This window comes from Hylobates moloch, unplaced genomic scaffold, assembly GCF_009828535.3.
Source record: "Hylobates moloch isolate HMO894 unplaced genomic scaffold, HMol_V3 SCAFFOLD_13, whole genome shotgun sequence".
NCBI classification, from domain to species: domain Eukaryota; kingdom Metazoa; phylum Chordata; class Mammalia; order Primates; family Hylobatidae; genus Hylobates; species Hylobates moloch.
In genome coordinates, this window is record NW_026652288.1 from 40,357,896 (window position 1) to 40,370,925 (window position 13,030).

General features: G+C 40.2%; 1 protein-coding gene across 9 annotated transcripts in view; it reads right to left on the bottom strand.

Moving 5' to 3' along the window:
• ZNF567 (zinc finger protein 567) overlaps positions 1-13,030 on the bottom strand; it is an 84,781-nt gene that overhangs the window by 53,108 nt on the left and 18,643 nt on the right. For 6 of the 9 annotated variants that reach the window (XM_032173132.2, XM_032173133.2, XM_032173131.2 and 3 more), the window contains 3 exons: positions 12,718-12,844; positions 12,363-12,449; positions 3,628-6,005 (listed from right to left, as the gene is read on the bottom strand). In XM_032173132.2, the coding sequence (XP_032029023.1) occupies positions 4,285-6,005; positions 12,363-12,449; positions 12,718-12,844 (1,935 nt within the window). In that variant the 3' untranslated portion in view covers positions 3,628-4,284. Of the gene's footprint in view, positions 1-1,593; positions 1,761-3,627; positions 6,006-12,362; positions 12,450-12,717; positions 12,847-13,030 lie in introns of those variants that run through there. The other 3 variants (XR_009209288.1, XM_058426312.1, XM_058426311.1) reach the window with 3 other exon arrangements.

Here is a 13,030-nt window from a genome sequence, read left to right on the forward strand (position 1 = left end):
CTGCCTCCCGGGTTTAAGCTATTCCCCTGCCTCAGCCTCCCAAGTAGCTGGGATTACAGGACCCCATCACCAAGCTCAGCTAATTTTTTTTTTTTTTTTTTAGATGAAGTCTCACTTTTTTGCCCAGGCTGGAGTGCAGTGGCGCGATCTCGGCTCACTGCAATGTCCACCTGCCTGGTTCAAACAATTCTCCTACTTCAGCCTCCCGAGTAGCTGGGATTACAGGTTCGCACCACCATGCCTGCTAAGTATTGTATTTTTAGTAGAGATGGGGTTTTGCCATGTTGGCCAGACTGGTCTTGAACTTCTGACCTCAATTGATCAACCACCTCAGCCTCCAAAAGTGCTGGGATTACAGGCATGAGCCACCACACCTGGCCTGAAAAATCTGCACCTTTTTGCATTGCCATTGGGAATGTAAAATAGTGAAGCCACTGTGGAAAACAGAATGATTATTGTTAAAAAAAATTTAAATAAAGCAGGGCATGGTGACTCACGCCTGTAATACAATAGTTAGCAGGCATGGTGGTGTGAACCTGTAATCCCAGCTACTCGGGAGGCTGAAGTAGGAGAATTGTTTGAACCAGGCAGGTGGACATTGCAGTGAGCCGAGATCCCAGCACTTTGGGAGGCCGAGGTGGGCGGATCACCTGACGTCAGGTGTTCGAGACAAGCCTGACCAACATGGAGAAACCCTGTCTCTACTAAATTAAATACAAAATTAGCCAGGCATGGGGACACATGGCTGTAATCCCAGCTACTCGGGAGACTGAGGTGGGAGAATCGCTTGAACCCAAGAGGCAGAGGTTGTGGTGAGATGAAATAGCGCCATTGTACTCCAGCCTGGGCAATAAGAGTGAAACTGTCTCAAACAAAAAAAAAAGTAATACAGAATTGCCATATGATACAGCCATAGACAGTTTCATAAGAAACTAATCAGTTTTTCATACAAAGAACCTGTTAAAACTGAAAGTTATGAGCATGATTATGGAAAGATGCCCAATAATTATTATACAAATACTTCTGTGAATTGTTTATATATCCTATACTGGAAGTTTTCTTAGATAATAAAACATGCTTAAATAATCTCTGGGTTCTTGATTGTATTTTCTTTTTGAGACGGAGTCTCACTCTCTTGGCCAGGCAGGAGTGCAATGGCATCATCTTGGCTCACTGCAACCTCCACCTACTGGGTTCAAGTGATTCTCCTGCCTTAGGCCCCCAAGTAGCTGGGATTACAGGAATGCGCCACCACACCTGGCTAATTTTTGTATTTTTAGTAGAGGGGGGGGTTTCACTATGTTGGCCAGGCTGGTCTCAAACTCTTGGCCTTAGGTGATCCACCCACCTTGGCAGCCCAAAGTGCTGGGATTACAGGTGTGAGCCACCACGCCTGGCCTCAAAAGTTTCAAAGTTTGGCCATTTATAAAACTGCCCGTTAATACCTGATACTTTCTAGTTCTTCATATTCAAGAGCTAACATGAATATATGTAGTATGTTTGAAAATAAAGTGGACATTGGATACAATGTTCTACTGAAACAGTACATGGCTATTTCATAATAATCAGTAAATCAGGAGACAGGGCAGCACATGTAGTGATGCCACAGATACTTTTTATTTTTTGTGGTAGCCATTGAAATGTCTGGAAATACAAAATCAAAGGGGAGTAGAATGTCCCAGAGAATGTGACTCACATGTTCCCCAAATCTTTCGTGGGTTGATGCTAGGACAAACATCCAGTTAGGCCATCCTCTCCACCTAGAAAAACAAGGTAGGCTTCCATCTTTGGTCATGAGTACAATTCTTCTGTTAGTCACCATTGTTAGCATATACTAGTATGTAACTCCCCTATAAATTCACAATGACAAAATCCTTGGGTTCTCACAGTTCTGATTATAAGTCCTATAATTACCTGTTTTAGTTACTTTAATAGGTTTATTAAACCTATTAATTCTTTATATTCTTTAAAAATGTATATTTTTTTAAATGTATATTCTTTAAAAAATATGCATATATAGATTATTAAGGCTAAATTTAATGACACCTGTCTAGTCGTTATAGACAAGGCATTTTACATATATACACACATACATACATGTGTGTTTTCTGTATGCTACTATCAAGTCTAAATTTTTATGCTTTTGTCTCATTGCCCTGTTCATTTTTTGCTATGAAATTATCAGAAAAATAAGAATTGACAAGAATGGCTCCATTTACCACTGATTGGCAATGGCTGTCCCTTTCTAACAGGCTAGAGGGTCTGTTTAATATATTTAATGTCAAATATTTGAACCCTGAACCATCTTTCTGTTTATGCAGATATGGTTTACAGTTCTAAATCTTTTAAAAAATAATTTTCAGGCTGGGCACGGTGGCTCACGCCTCTAATCCCAGCACTTTGGGAGGCCAAGGCGGATGGATCACAAGGTCAGGAGTTCAAGACCAGCGTGGCCAACATAGTGAAACCCTGTCTCTACTAAAAATACAAAAATTAGCTGTGTGTGGTGGCACGTGCCTGTAGTACCAGCTACTTGGGAGGCTGAGGTAGGAGAATCGTTTGAACCCAGGAGGCAGAGGTTACAGTGAGTTGAGACCATGCCATTGCACTCCAGCCTGGGCAATAGAGACTCCGTTTCAAAATAATAAGTAAATTAATAAATTCCAATTTCTACTGAATTTTATTACTTCACATATGTAGTAAATATTGGTTGTAAGTAATCCTTCCCAATAAGGACCTGCAATAACGCTGTTCAAGTTGCCACTGAGCTTACTCTTCTCGCCAAAAGGATACCGTGGAAGTCACTGTCTTTGCAGATTTCCAATTCTCAAACATCAAAATCGCTCTAGTCATTTATTTGGGATTTTCAGAGACTTACATTTCCTATGACATAGATTACGGCATAAAAGGCTTATGTTGTAGCCAGGCGTGGTGGGTCACCCTGTAATCCCAGCACTTTGGGAGGCCGAGGCAGGCGGATCATGAAGTGAGGAGTTCGAGACCAGTCTGACCAACGTGGTGAAACCCCGTCTCTACTAAAAATGCAAAAATTAGCTGGGCGTGGTGGCACGCACCTGTAATCCCAACTACTCAGAAGGCTGAGGCAGGAGAAGCGCTTGAACCCAGGAAGCAGAGGTTGCAGTGAGCCGAGATCGCTCCACTGCACTCCAGCCTGGGCAACAGAGCGAGACTCCATCTCAAAAAAAAAAAAAAAAAAAAGACTCTGGTACTCTCAAATTTTCCTCACCTATTTCCCTTCTCAATGTCCTTTTCTCTTGCATGAATTCTAATTCCTTGATATTAAATAAGGTGTAATAAGCTATGGCTAAAGTACCCCTAAAATCATGACAACTACAAGATTTCCCTCCAGTATGAATTTGCTTATTTTGCATTTAAGCATTGAGAGACAGCTAAAGGCCTTCTACATATACTGCATTCACATGTCCATGATTTATTAGTAGCCTTCTCACAATTATAAAGCCGCAAGGTTTCTTTTTAGTAGAAATTCTCCAGTCTGAATGACCAAAAAAAACTCATATATACTCTTGGAATGAATAATTCCAGTCCCAGGTATAAATTCAACAGAAATACATACACGCAAACACACACATGACATAAACAAGAATATTTACAGCAGTATTTTTATTATTACACAAAAGTATAAAAAATACAAATATCCATCAATAGGATAAATAGCAATATATTCTTAAAATGGAATAGTATGCAAAATGAAAATACACTACTGCCACATGCAATAATGTACAGATCTTAAAAACATTGAGTGAAATAAGCAAGACACAAAATAATTCATGTCTGATAAAATATGTATTTATAAAATTGAAAACATGCAAAAACTACATTTTGATGTTATAGGCTACGGAAGTGGTAACTCTTAGGTAAGTAACAACTAACTGCTTTTTATTACAGAGTGCAATGAGAAAGATAGTTCATAAATATTTTCTCTTATGGAGATTAATGCTTATAATCATTGTGTATCTTGTCTCTGCATGTATTATATAAGTATTTTTAAAAAATAAACTATTTGAGTCAGTAGGAAGAGCAGTTGAAGACTTTAAAATTTAGCTTCATAGCTGATAGAGTTCAATAATAATGATCATACTCATTTTATATGCTAGTAAACAGTAGACAGTTATTCAGTATGGTACTTTAATAATTATTAGACTTGTGATTTAAAATTACATTAACATGTTTCAGCATGCTTTTCTTTTTAAAACTAAACGTTTACAATAGCTTGTAAAGAATTCATATAAGAAACCACATCATTTACTGCATTTCAATGTTTTCTCCCTTGTGAGTTCTTTGATGGACGATGAGGTTTCTCTTATAACTGAAAGACTTACCACACTCATTACAAACATAGGGTTTCTCACCTGTGTGAGTTCTCTGATGTACAATAAGATTTGTCTTCTGGCGGAAGCACTTTCCACATTCACTACATTTATATGGTTTCTCTCCCGTATGAGTTCTTTGATGATGAATGAGATATGACTTCCTGCTAAAGGCTTTCCCACACTGAGGACATTCATAGGATTTCTGGCCAGTATGTATTTTCTGATGTACAGTGAGGGTTGCTTTCTGGCGAAAGGACTTCCCACATTCATTACAAATATAGGGTTTCTCCCCCGTATGAATTCTCTGATGTAGATTGAGATTTGTCTTTTGACTGAATGATTTACCACATTCATTACATTCATATGGTTTCTCTCCTGTGTGAGTTCGGTGATGATCGATGAGGTATGACTTCATTCTAAAGGCCTTCCCACAGTGAGGACATTCATAAGATTTCTCCCCTGTATGTGTTCTCTGATGTGCCACAAGGGTTGTCTTCTGGCGGAAGGACTTTCCACATTCACTACAAATATAGGGTTTCTCCTCATTATGAGTTTTTTCATGAAGAGCAAGGGTTGTCTTCTGGGAGAAGGATTTCCCACATTCATTACAAATATAGGGCTTTTCCCCTGTATGAGTTCTCTGATGTACAGTAAGATTTGCCTTCTGGTGAAAGGACTTCCCACATTCTTTACAAATATAGGGTTTCTCACCTGTATGGATTCTCTGATGTAGAGACAGTGTTGTCTTCTGGCGGAAGGACTTCCCACAGTCATTACACTCATATGGTTTCTCTCCCGTGTGAGTTCGCTGATGACGAATGAGGTGTGACTTCAATCTGAAGGCATTCCTACATTGCAGACATTCATATGATTTCTCCCCTGTGTGTGTTCTCTGATGATCAGTGAGTGCTGTCTTTAGGCGGAAGGACTTACCACATTCATTGCAAAGAAAGGGTTTCTCTCCTGTGTGAGTTCTCTGATGATCAATGAGATATGATTTCCTTCTAAATGCATTTCCACATTGATGACATTGATAGGGTTTTTCTTCTGAGTGAATTCCCTGATGCAGAATCAATACTGATTTCCTGCAGAAAGATTTCCCACATTCAGTGCATGTATGTTTTTTTTCAATATTGGTTGCTCTTCTTTTTTTATTATATACAGATGGGTTTTCTCCTCTGTAAGTTCTACTATGTGTAATCAGGCCTCCCCCTTTAAGGAATGATTTCTCACAGTCATTATATCCAAATGACTGTGCTGGAGTTTCCGTTTTCTGATACTGCATAAGAACTTCATTATGACTGAAAGCTCCGCCAGTTTGATTATGGGATTTGACTTCAGGATGAGTAGTCTCTTGTTTAGTACTCAGGAGTGATTTCCCATATCCATTATACTCACTAAGTCTCTTTCTTGCAGGATTTAGATTACTGATGATTAATTCTGAAACATTTTTCAAAATCCTTCCATGAGTATCATATTCAGGAGGTAGATTTTTTGAATTCATAGGGTTTTTGCCTAGAGTAAATGTCTTTTCATATATTTTACTCTTCTCCTTCACCAGTTTTTTGTGGTTGATGCTTACAACTGATCTAGAATACTTCTCTTGGTGTTCCTTGAATTTCACTAAAAAGTCTTCAGCTTTCCAGTTTTCTTCTAGAAAAGAATATAATTGATAACAATTTGTGAATCTTCACACACTTGCTATGCAAAGGAATTTTACTAGGGTCTAGCATATGGCGCAAAAAGAGACTCAGGACAAATGACCACTGGCCTGGCAGGGGTGCAGGGAGGGGAACCTAAACAAAAACTGCTTCAGAGTGGAAAAGGATGAAGATGGAAACAATAAACATTAATACCTTTTGCATTTTGCACTAGAACTTCTTAGAGAAAGTGAAACCAACCAAGAAGTCAAAGAATGGTAGAAGGGGGTTGATGGTTAGATAAGTGTTCAGAAAAAATGAAGTGAACCTATCAAAAGCATTAAAATGTAAGTAGGATGGACAAGAAAAATTAGTAGAAATCTTTGTTTAGCAAAAATACTAGAGGAAAGATTACTTCTGGAGGACACATATCACTTTTAATTTTTTTTTTTGGAGACAAAGTCTCGCTTTGTCACCCAGGCTGGAGTGCAATGCATGATCTCGGCTCACTGCAACCTCCACCTCCTGGGTTTAAGCAATTCTCCTGCCTCAGCCTCCTGAGTAGCTGGGATTACAGGCACGTGCCACCACGCCTAGCTAATTTTTTGTATTTTTAGTAGAGACAGGGTTTCACCACGCTGGCCAGGTTGGTCTTGAACTCCTGACCTCATGATCTGCCCACCTTGGCCTCCCAAAATGCTGGGATTACAGGTATGAGCCACTGTGCCCGGCTGATCACCAATACTTTTATACACACATCCCTAGATGACTGTGGTAAAAACATTTCCAGCTGTTCAACCCACCTCCTCTTTATATGTAGTCATCATTGATTAATTTAGCTTTTAAATTATCAATTCATTTTCTAGTATTAAAAAAAAAATCCTACAGTCTATGCTGTAATCCTCTACATAGTTATGAATTATTTTGTCTTATGAAGGGAAAATTAGGAAAATACTTCCAATAGCAACTTTAAAAAAGATCAGAATATATTCAATTGCTGTGTTCAGACTGCTGCTAAATCACTTCTTTCGGAATTGTTCAATAACAAAGCTCTCATTACTAGTCCTCTTTTCAGTTACTGACTCACTTTTTCAGGTTTAAGACTGGCTTATATCCTTCCCCAATGCAGTAACATTCCTTTATTCCAGTTTTTCATATGGTAGATCAGAATACCAATTTCATATGGTAGATTGAACAATCTGGTCCTAGATCATAGAGTAACTTTAACCTTCATTTCTCTTATAAAAGTATAGCTATTTCTAACTTTACTTACCTTGCAATCATCTATATCTGATGAAGCAATGTTGAAGCTATGCTCAAAAATCTATTTCTTCATTGAGTCCAAGAACTCCAACATATACAAGGAATTTCTCCTGTAAACAAAACTATATTGTCTAGATTCATTTTTTATATTCTCACAAGTTTTCAGGGTTGTCCACCTACCTGACAGATCTCACCTGTTTATAACAGGTAGTTTTTGCCTCAGTCAGGCCTAATACTTACTGCCCTATATATACCTTACTTATTCCTAATAACACACTTGTGCACACATTCTTTTAATTAATTAGCTTGCCTTCCAGGTTTATTTCTATTTATCTTTAAAGAATCTTCAAAGAAATCATACCATTCCACGATCTCATAAAACCTTCATATATTTCCCCTACCATTTTAAGCTCTATTTCTTTAAAATTTTCAATATAATTATTGCCTAGGAAAACTTTGTTAACAAATCTTTTAACAACCTTACACTTTGACATAAATATTTCATGAAAAATGCAGACTTGATAGTGACCCTTTTTCATAGAAATAAATACTTTATTGGTGATCTTTAAACTCTTTTGGGCTAGACACGGTTGCTCATGCCTGTAATCCCAGCACTTTGGCAAGCCGAAGCGGGCGGATCACCTGAGGTCAGGAGTTCCAGACCAGCCTGGCTAACATGGTGAAACTGTCCCTACTAAAAATACAAAAAATGGTGGCCGGGCATGGTGGCATGTGCCTGTAGTCCCAGCTACTCTAGAGGCTGAGTCAGGAGCATTACTTGAACCCGGAAGGCAGAGTTTACAGTGAGCCGAGATCACGCCACTGCACTCCAGCCTGGACGACAGAACGAGACTCCATCTTAAAAAAAAATTTTTTACATGATCACTGCATAATCATAGTTAGGTGGTGTCAGGCAGAATGCAACCACTTCAAGCACAATCTATAGGGACACAGCATAAGTAGGTACATCTAAAAGGAACTTACTAGTATATGCTTTCTGAATGGATGAAAAGATATCTCCCTTACATAGCTCCATAAGCAATTAACACAGTAACTACTGAATACCTAACATGTTAAATAATACCACAGTAATGAAGGTTCAAAAGGGATCTTATCTTTGAGGAAAAGAATCCTTAAGAATGCTTGATTCCTTCAAAGAAATGAAGATTTAAAAGGGATCTTATTTTTGAGGGAAAGAATCCTTAAGCATCCTTAAAAATCCTTAAGCATAAATAATTAGGAATGAGATTATATGACTGTATTCAAGAGTTGTGCATGTTTGTGTTACAGTCAGTAGTTAGCACAGGAATTCAGAAAAAAGGAAGGTAGATATGATGTGCAGTAATCAAGGAAGAATTCACAGAGAAATCTTGAGACTTAAAAGATATAGTATAAAGGGAGAACACAACACAATGAAAAGTATCTATGTGATGACAAACCCTACATTCATGAACAACAATTAGGAGACTAGATCAAGTGGAAATTATCAAGAATTTTCTCCAAGAGAAAGTTGAAAAGACCAGATGAGGGTTTATTGTGACAGTTCCTGAAAGAAGAGAAATTTCAATTTCATAGAATAAATGATAAAAAATAGGGAAAAACTGATGGTATATTTTGTGAGGAAAGTAACAATATACATTGAATGAATCCAGACAAAACTTACCACAAAGACGAATGGTAATTCCAGTAATAAATACATGAAATAAGATAGTTGTCATTTTGTATGATGTCAGTGAGAAATGAGAATATGGGAGGATGTCAATATATTACACAAGCTGATAACCATATTACAAATTGTGAAGAGATCCATAAGAAATGATGAGAGACAGAAAAATCAAGTTGACTTTGTAGTAGAAACAAAATAAATTTGAAGGGATTGGGCGTGATGGCTCAGGCCTGTAATCCCAGCACTTTGGGAGGCTGATGTGGGCATATCACCTGAGGCCAGGAGTTCAAGACCAGCCTGACCAACATGGAGAAGCCCCATCTCTACTAAAAGTACAAAATTAGCCGGGTGTGGTGGCTCATGCCTGTAATCCCAGCTAACCAGGAGGCTGAGGCAGAAGAATTGCTTGAACCGGGGAGCCAGAGGTTGCAGTGACTCGAGATCGTGCCATTGCACTACAGCCTGGGCAACAAGAGCGAAACTCCATCTCAAATAATAATAATAATAATATTTTGAGTTAAATAATGGGAGGCCAGGCACGGTGGCTCATGCCTGTCATCTGAGCACTTTGGGAGGCCGAGGCAGGTGGATCACCTGAGGTCAGGAGTTCGAGACCAGCCTGGCCAACATGGCGAAACCCCATCTCTACTAAAAATACAAAAATGAGCCGGACATGGTGGTAGGGACCTGTAATCCCAGCTACTCTGGAGGCTGAGGCAGGAGAATCACTTGAACCCAGGAGGTGGAGTTTGCAGTGAGCCGAGATTGCACCACTGCACTCCAGCCTGGGTGACAGAGCAGGACTCCGTCTCAAAAATAATAAATAAATAAATAAATAAATGGTGGGAAAAAATTTAAGAGCTGAGAAAGCTAGTGATTTTCATTTCTGACACATTGTCAGAAAATAGGTGAGATGATAGACTGTAGCACGCCTGATGAACTGAAGGTAGGAGAAATGTGCTTTGTATGTTGACATCAGTGCCATCTACATAAAATAAACAGCATCAGTCTGAGAATGGATGGAATCATTATAATTGAAAGGTAGATCATGTGAGGGCATACGAGAGAAATGAGACCAAGTGTTCAGTGAAACAATAAACATTTATTTAAAAAAATAAAATCTGTTGGGACTCTTATATGTCAAGCATTTTTCAGGTGATATGGCCACAGTGGTGAAGAAAACAGGCCAAGTTGTAAATAAGCATTCAAGGAATTAGGATAAGAATTAGTGTTATTTCACTTAAACGAAAGATTGATTGCAGGAATGATGAAAAGCCATGTAAAATGAACCACAAAGGTTTAATGGAAGAAAATGGCAACTCTGACTTTATCAACCTGGATTGTGTTAAGTGAGTTCTAAAATTAATAGCTAAATTTGTAGTGAGAAGGGGAGCTTAGCACAGAACACAAAGCCGAGGTGGTATGAAGGAAAGGAAATGTTAAGTAAGTAAGGAGAGGACCGCTAACCAATAAATTTTCTCTTTTTAAAGACAGGCTGAAGAAAGCCTGAAAGAAATCTATTACAATGGTGCCAGGTGCAGTGGCTCAAGCCTGTAATCCCAGCACTTTGGGAGGCCGAAGTAGGCAGATCACAAAGTCAGGAGTTTGAGACCAGCCTGGCCAACATGGTGAAACCCCATCTCTACTAAAAATACAAAAAAGTTAGCCAGGCCTGTTGGTGCACATCTGTAATCCCAGCTACTTAGGAGGCTGAGGCAGGAGAATCGCTTGAACCTGGGAGGCAGAGGTTGCAGTGAGCCGAGATGAGGTCACTGCACTCCAGCCTGGGCGACAGAGTAAGACTCCATCTCAAAAACAAAAACAAAAAACAACCAATAAATAAATAAATAAATAAACCTTTCCTGACGAAACTTATCACAATGGCAAGATAAGGACTGAGAAGGCTGGAAAAAGATACACGAGCTAATAAAAAAGATCTAAAAGAAAGATGGCTTATGGTACATTCAGAGTGGCAGTTGTTTTTGATAATATGAAGCAAACTAGGAAATAATGTATTTGGGGAGAGTGATATATATATGTATTATTTTTTTTGAAATGAAGTCTTGCTTTATTGCCCAGGCTGGAGTGCAGTGGCACGATCTTGGCTCACTGGAACCTCCGCCTACTGGGTTTAAGCGATTCTCTGGCCTCAGCCTCCTGAGTCGCTGGGATTACAGGCACGTGCCACCACACCCAGCTAATTTTTGTATTTTTTTTTTTTTTTTTTTTTTTGAGACGGAGTCTCGCTCTTTCACCCAGGCTGGAGTGCAGTGGCGCGATCTCGGCTCATTGCAGGCTCCGCCCCCCGGGGTTCACGCCATTCTCCTGCCTCAACCTCCCTTGTAGCTGGGACTACAGGTGCCTGCCACCTCGCCCGGCTAATTTTTTGTATCTTTAGTAGAGACGGGGTTTCACCGTGTTAGCCAGGATGGTCTCGATCTCCTGACCTCGTGATCCGCCCGCCTCGGCCTCCCAAAGTGCTGGGATTACAGGCATAAGCCACCGCGCCCGGCCTAATTTTTGTATTTTTAGTAGAGACAGGGTTTCATTATGTTGGCCAGGTTGGTTTCAAACTCCTGACCTCAGGTGATCTGCCCGCCTCAGCCTCCCGAAGTGCTAGGATTACAGGTGTGAGCCACCGTGCCCAGCCGGAGAGAGTGATATTTAAAAGTCTGGTTCTGTTTTTGTTTTTGAGACAGAGACTTGGCTCTGTAGCCCAGGCTGGTGTGTAGTGGTATAATCCTAGCTCACTGTAACCTTGAATCCTTGGGCTCAAGTGATTCTCCTACCTCACCCTTCTGAGTAGCTGGAACCACAGGTGTATGCCATCAGTCCTGGCTTTTTTTGTTTGTTTTGAGACAGGCTCTTGCTCTGTCTCCCAGGTTGGAGCGGTACAATCACGGCTGACCACAGACTTGACCTCCTGGGCTCAAGTGATCCTCCCACCTTAGCTTCCTGAGTAGCTGGGACTAAAGGTGCACACCACCATGCCCAGCTAACTCTTGTATTTTTTTTTTGTGAAGATGCGGTTTTGCCATGATTCCCAGGCTGGTTGCAAACTCCTGGCTCAAGGGATCTGCCCATCTTGGCCTCCCAAAGTGCTGGGATGAAAGGTGTCAGCCACCACACCCAACCTTGGCTAATTTTTTATTTTTATCTTTTTGTAGTGATGGGGTCTTGCTATGCTGTCCAGGCTGGCTTTGAACTCATGGCCTCAAGTGATCCTCTCACCTTGGCCTCCCAAAGTGTCAGATTATTGGCATGAGCCACCATACCTAGCATAAAAGTCTGGTTTTGAGTTTTATAGGCATGAAGGTTTTCAGAGGTTAAGAACCTTTAAAAAAAGATATTTCTGAAACATTTCAAAGGTATCACCCACCACCTGACCCCTTTAAATTTACATTCTGCTAGACTGTGTCTGCCTAGGAGCCAGAAACTCACCCAAGCAGGTATGACCTGCAAATGATGTCCATGGCTCTTCTCCTCGTTCCAACTTGAGGATCACATCAGGTTTGGTTATGTGACACCCTGAATAGGGAAAAAAAGACTTAAGTTGATTGGGCTATAATACCATTGAAAAATCAGGAAGGGGGCATGGTCAGTACTGCAAATTAAGACACCCATTTGTGTAACAATATAGGTAGCACCTTGCACTGGGCAAGTGAAGACACAATCATTCATTCTGCTAACCAAAAGGAATTCATCACCTCTTATTCCTGAAATTCAAGATAATACACACTTAGGCACTGTGAGAGGAAGTGCATGCTACTAAAGTTTCAAAGAGGATTTTTCTTACCCACAGAGATGAGGTGGCAATAGTTTTCCAACATCACATCCATATATAGAGTCTTCTGAGCATGATCCAGGTGCTGCCACTCCTCCTGAGTGAAGTCCACAGTCACATCATTGAAAGACACTGATCCCTAGAATGGATGGAACTGTAATCAGAACAGGTGGACTTGGCCAGGTGCGGTGGCTCATGCCTGTAATCCCAGCACTTTGGGAGGCCGAGGTGGGTGGATCACTTGAGGTCAGGAGTTAAAAACCACCCTGGCCAAGATGGTGAAACCCCATGTCTACAAAAAATACAAAAAATTAGCTGGGCATAG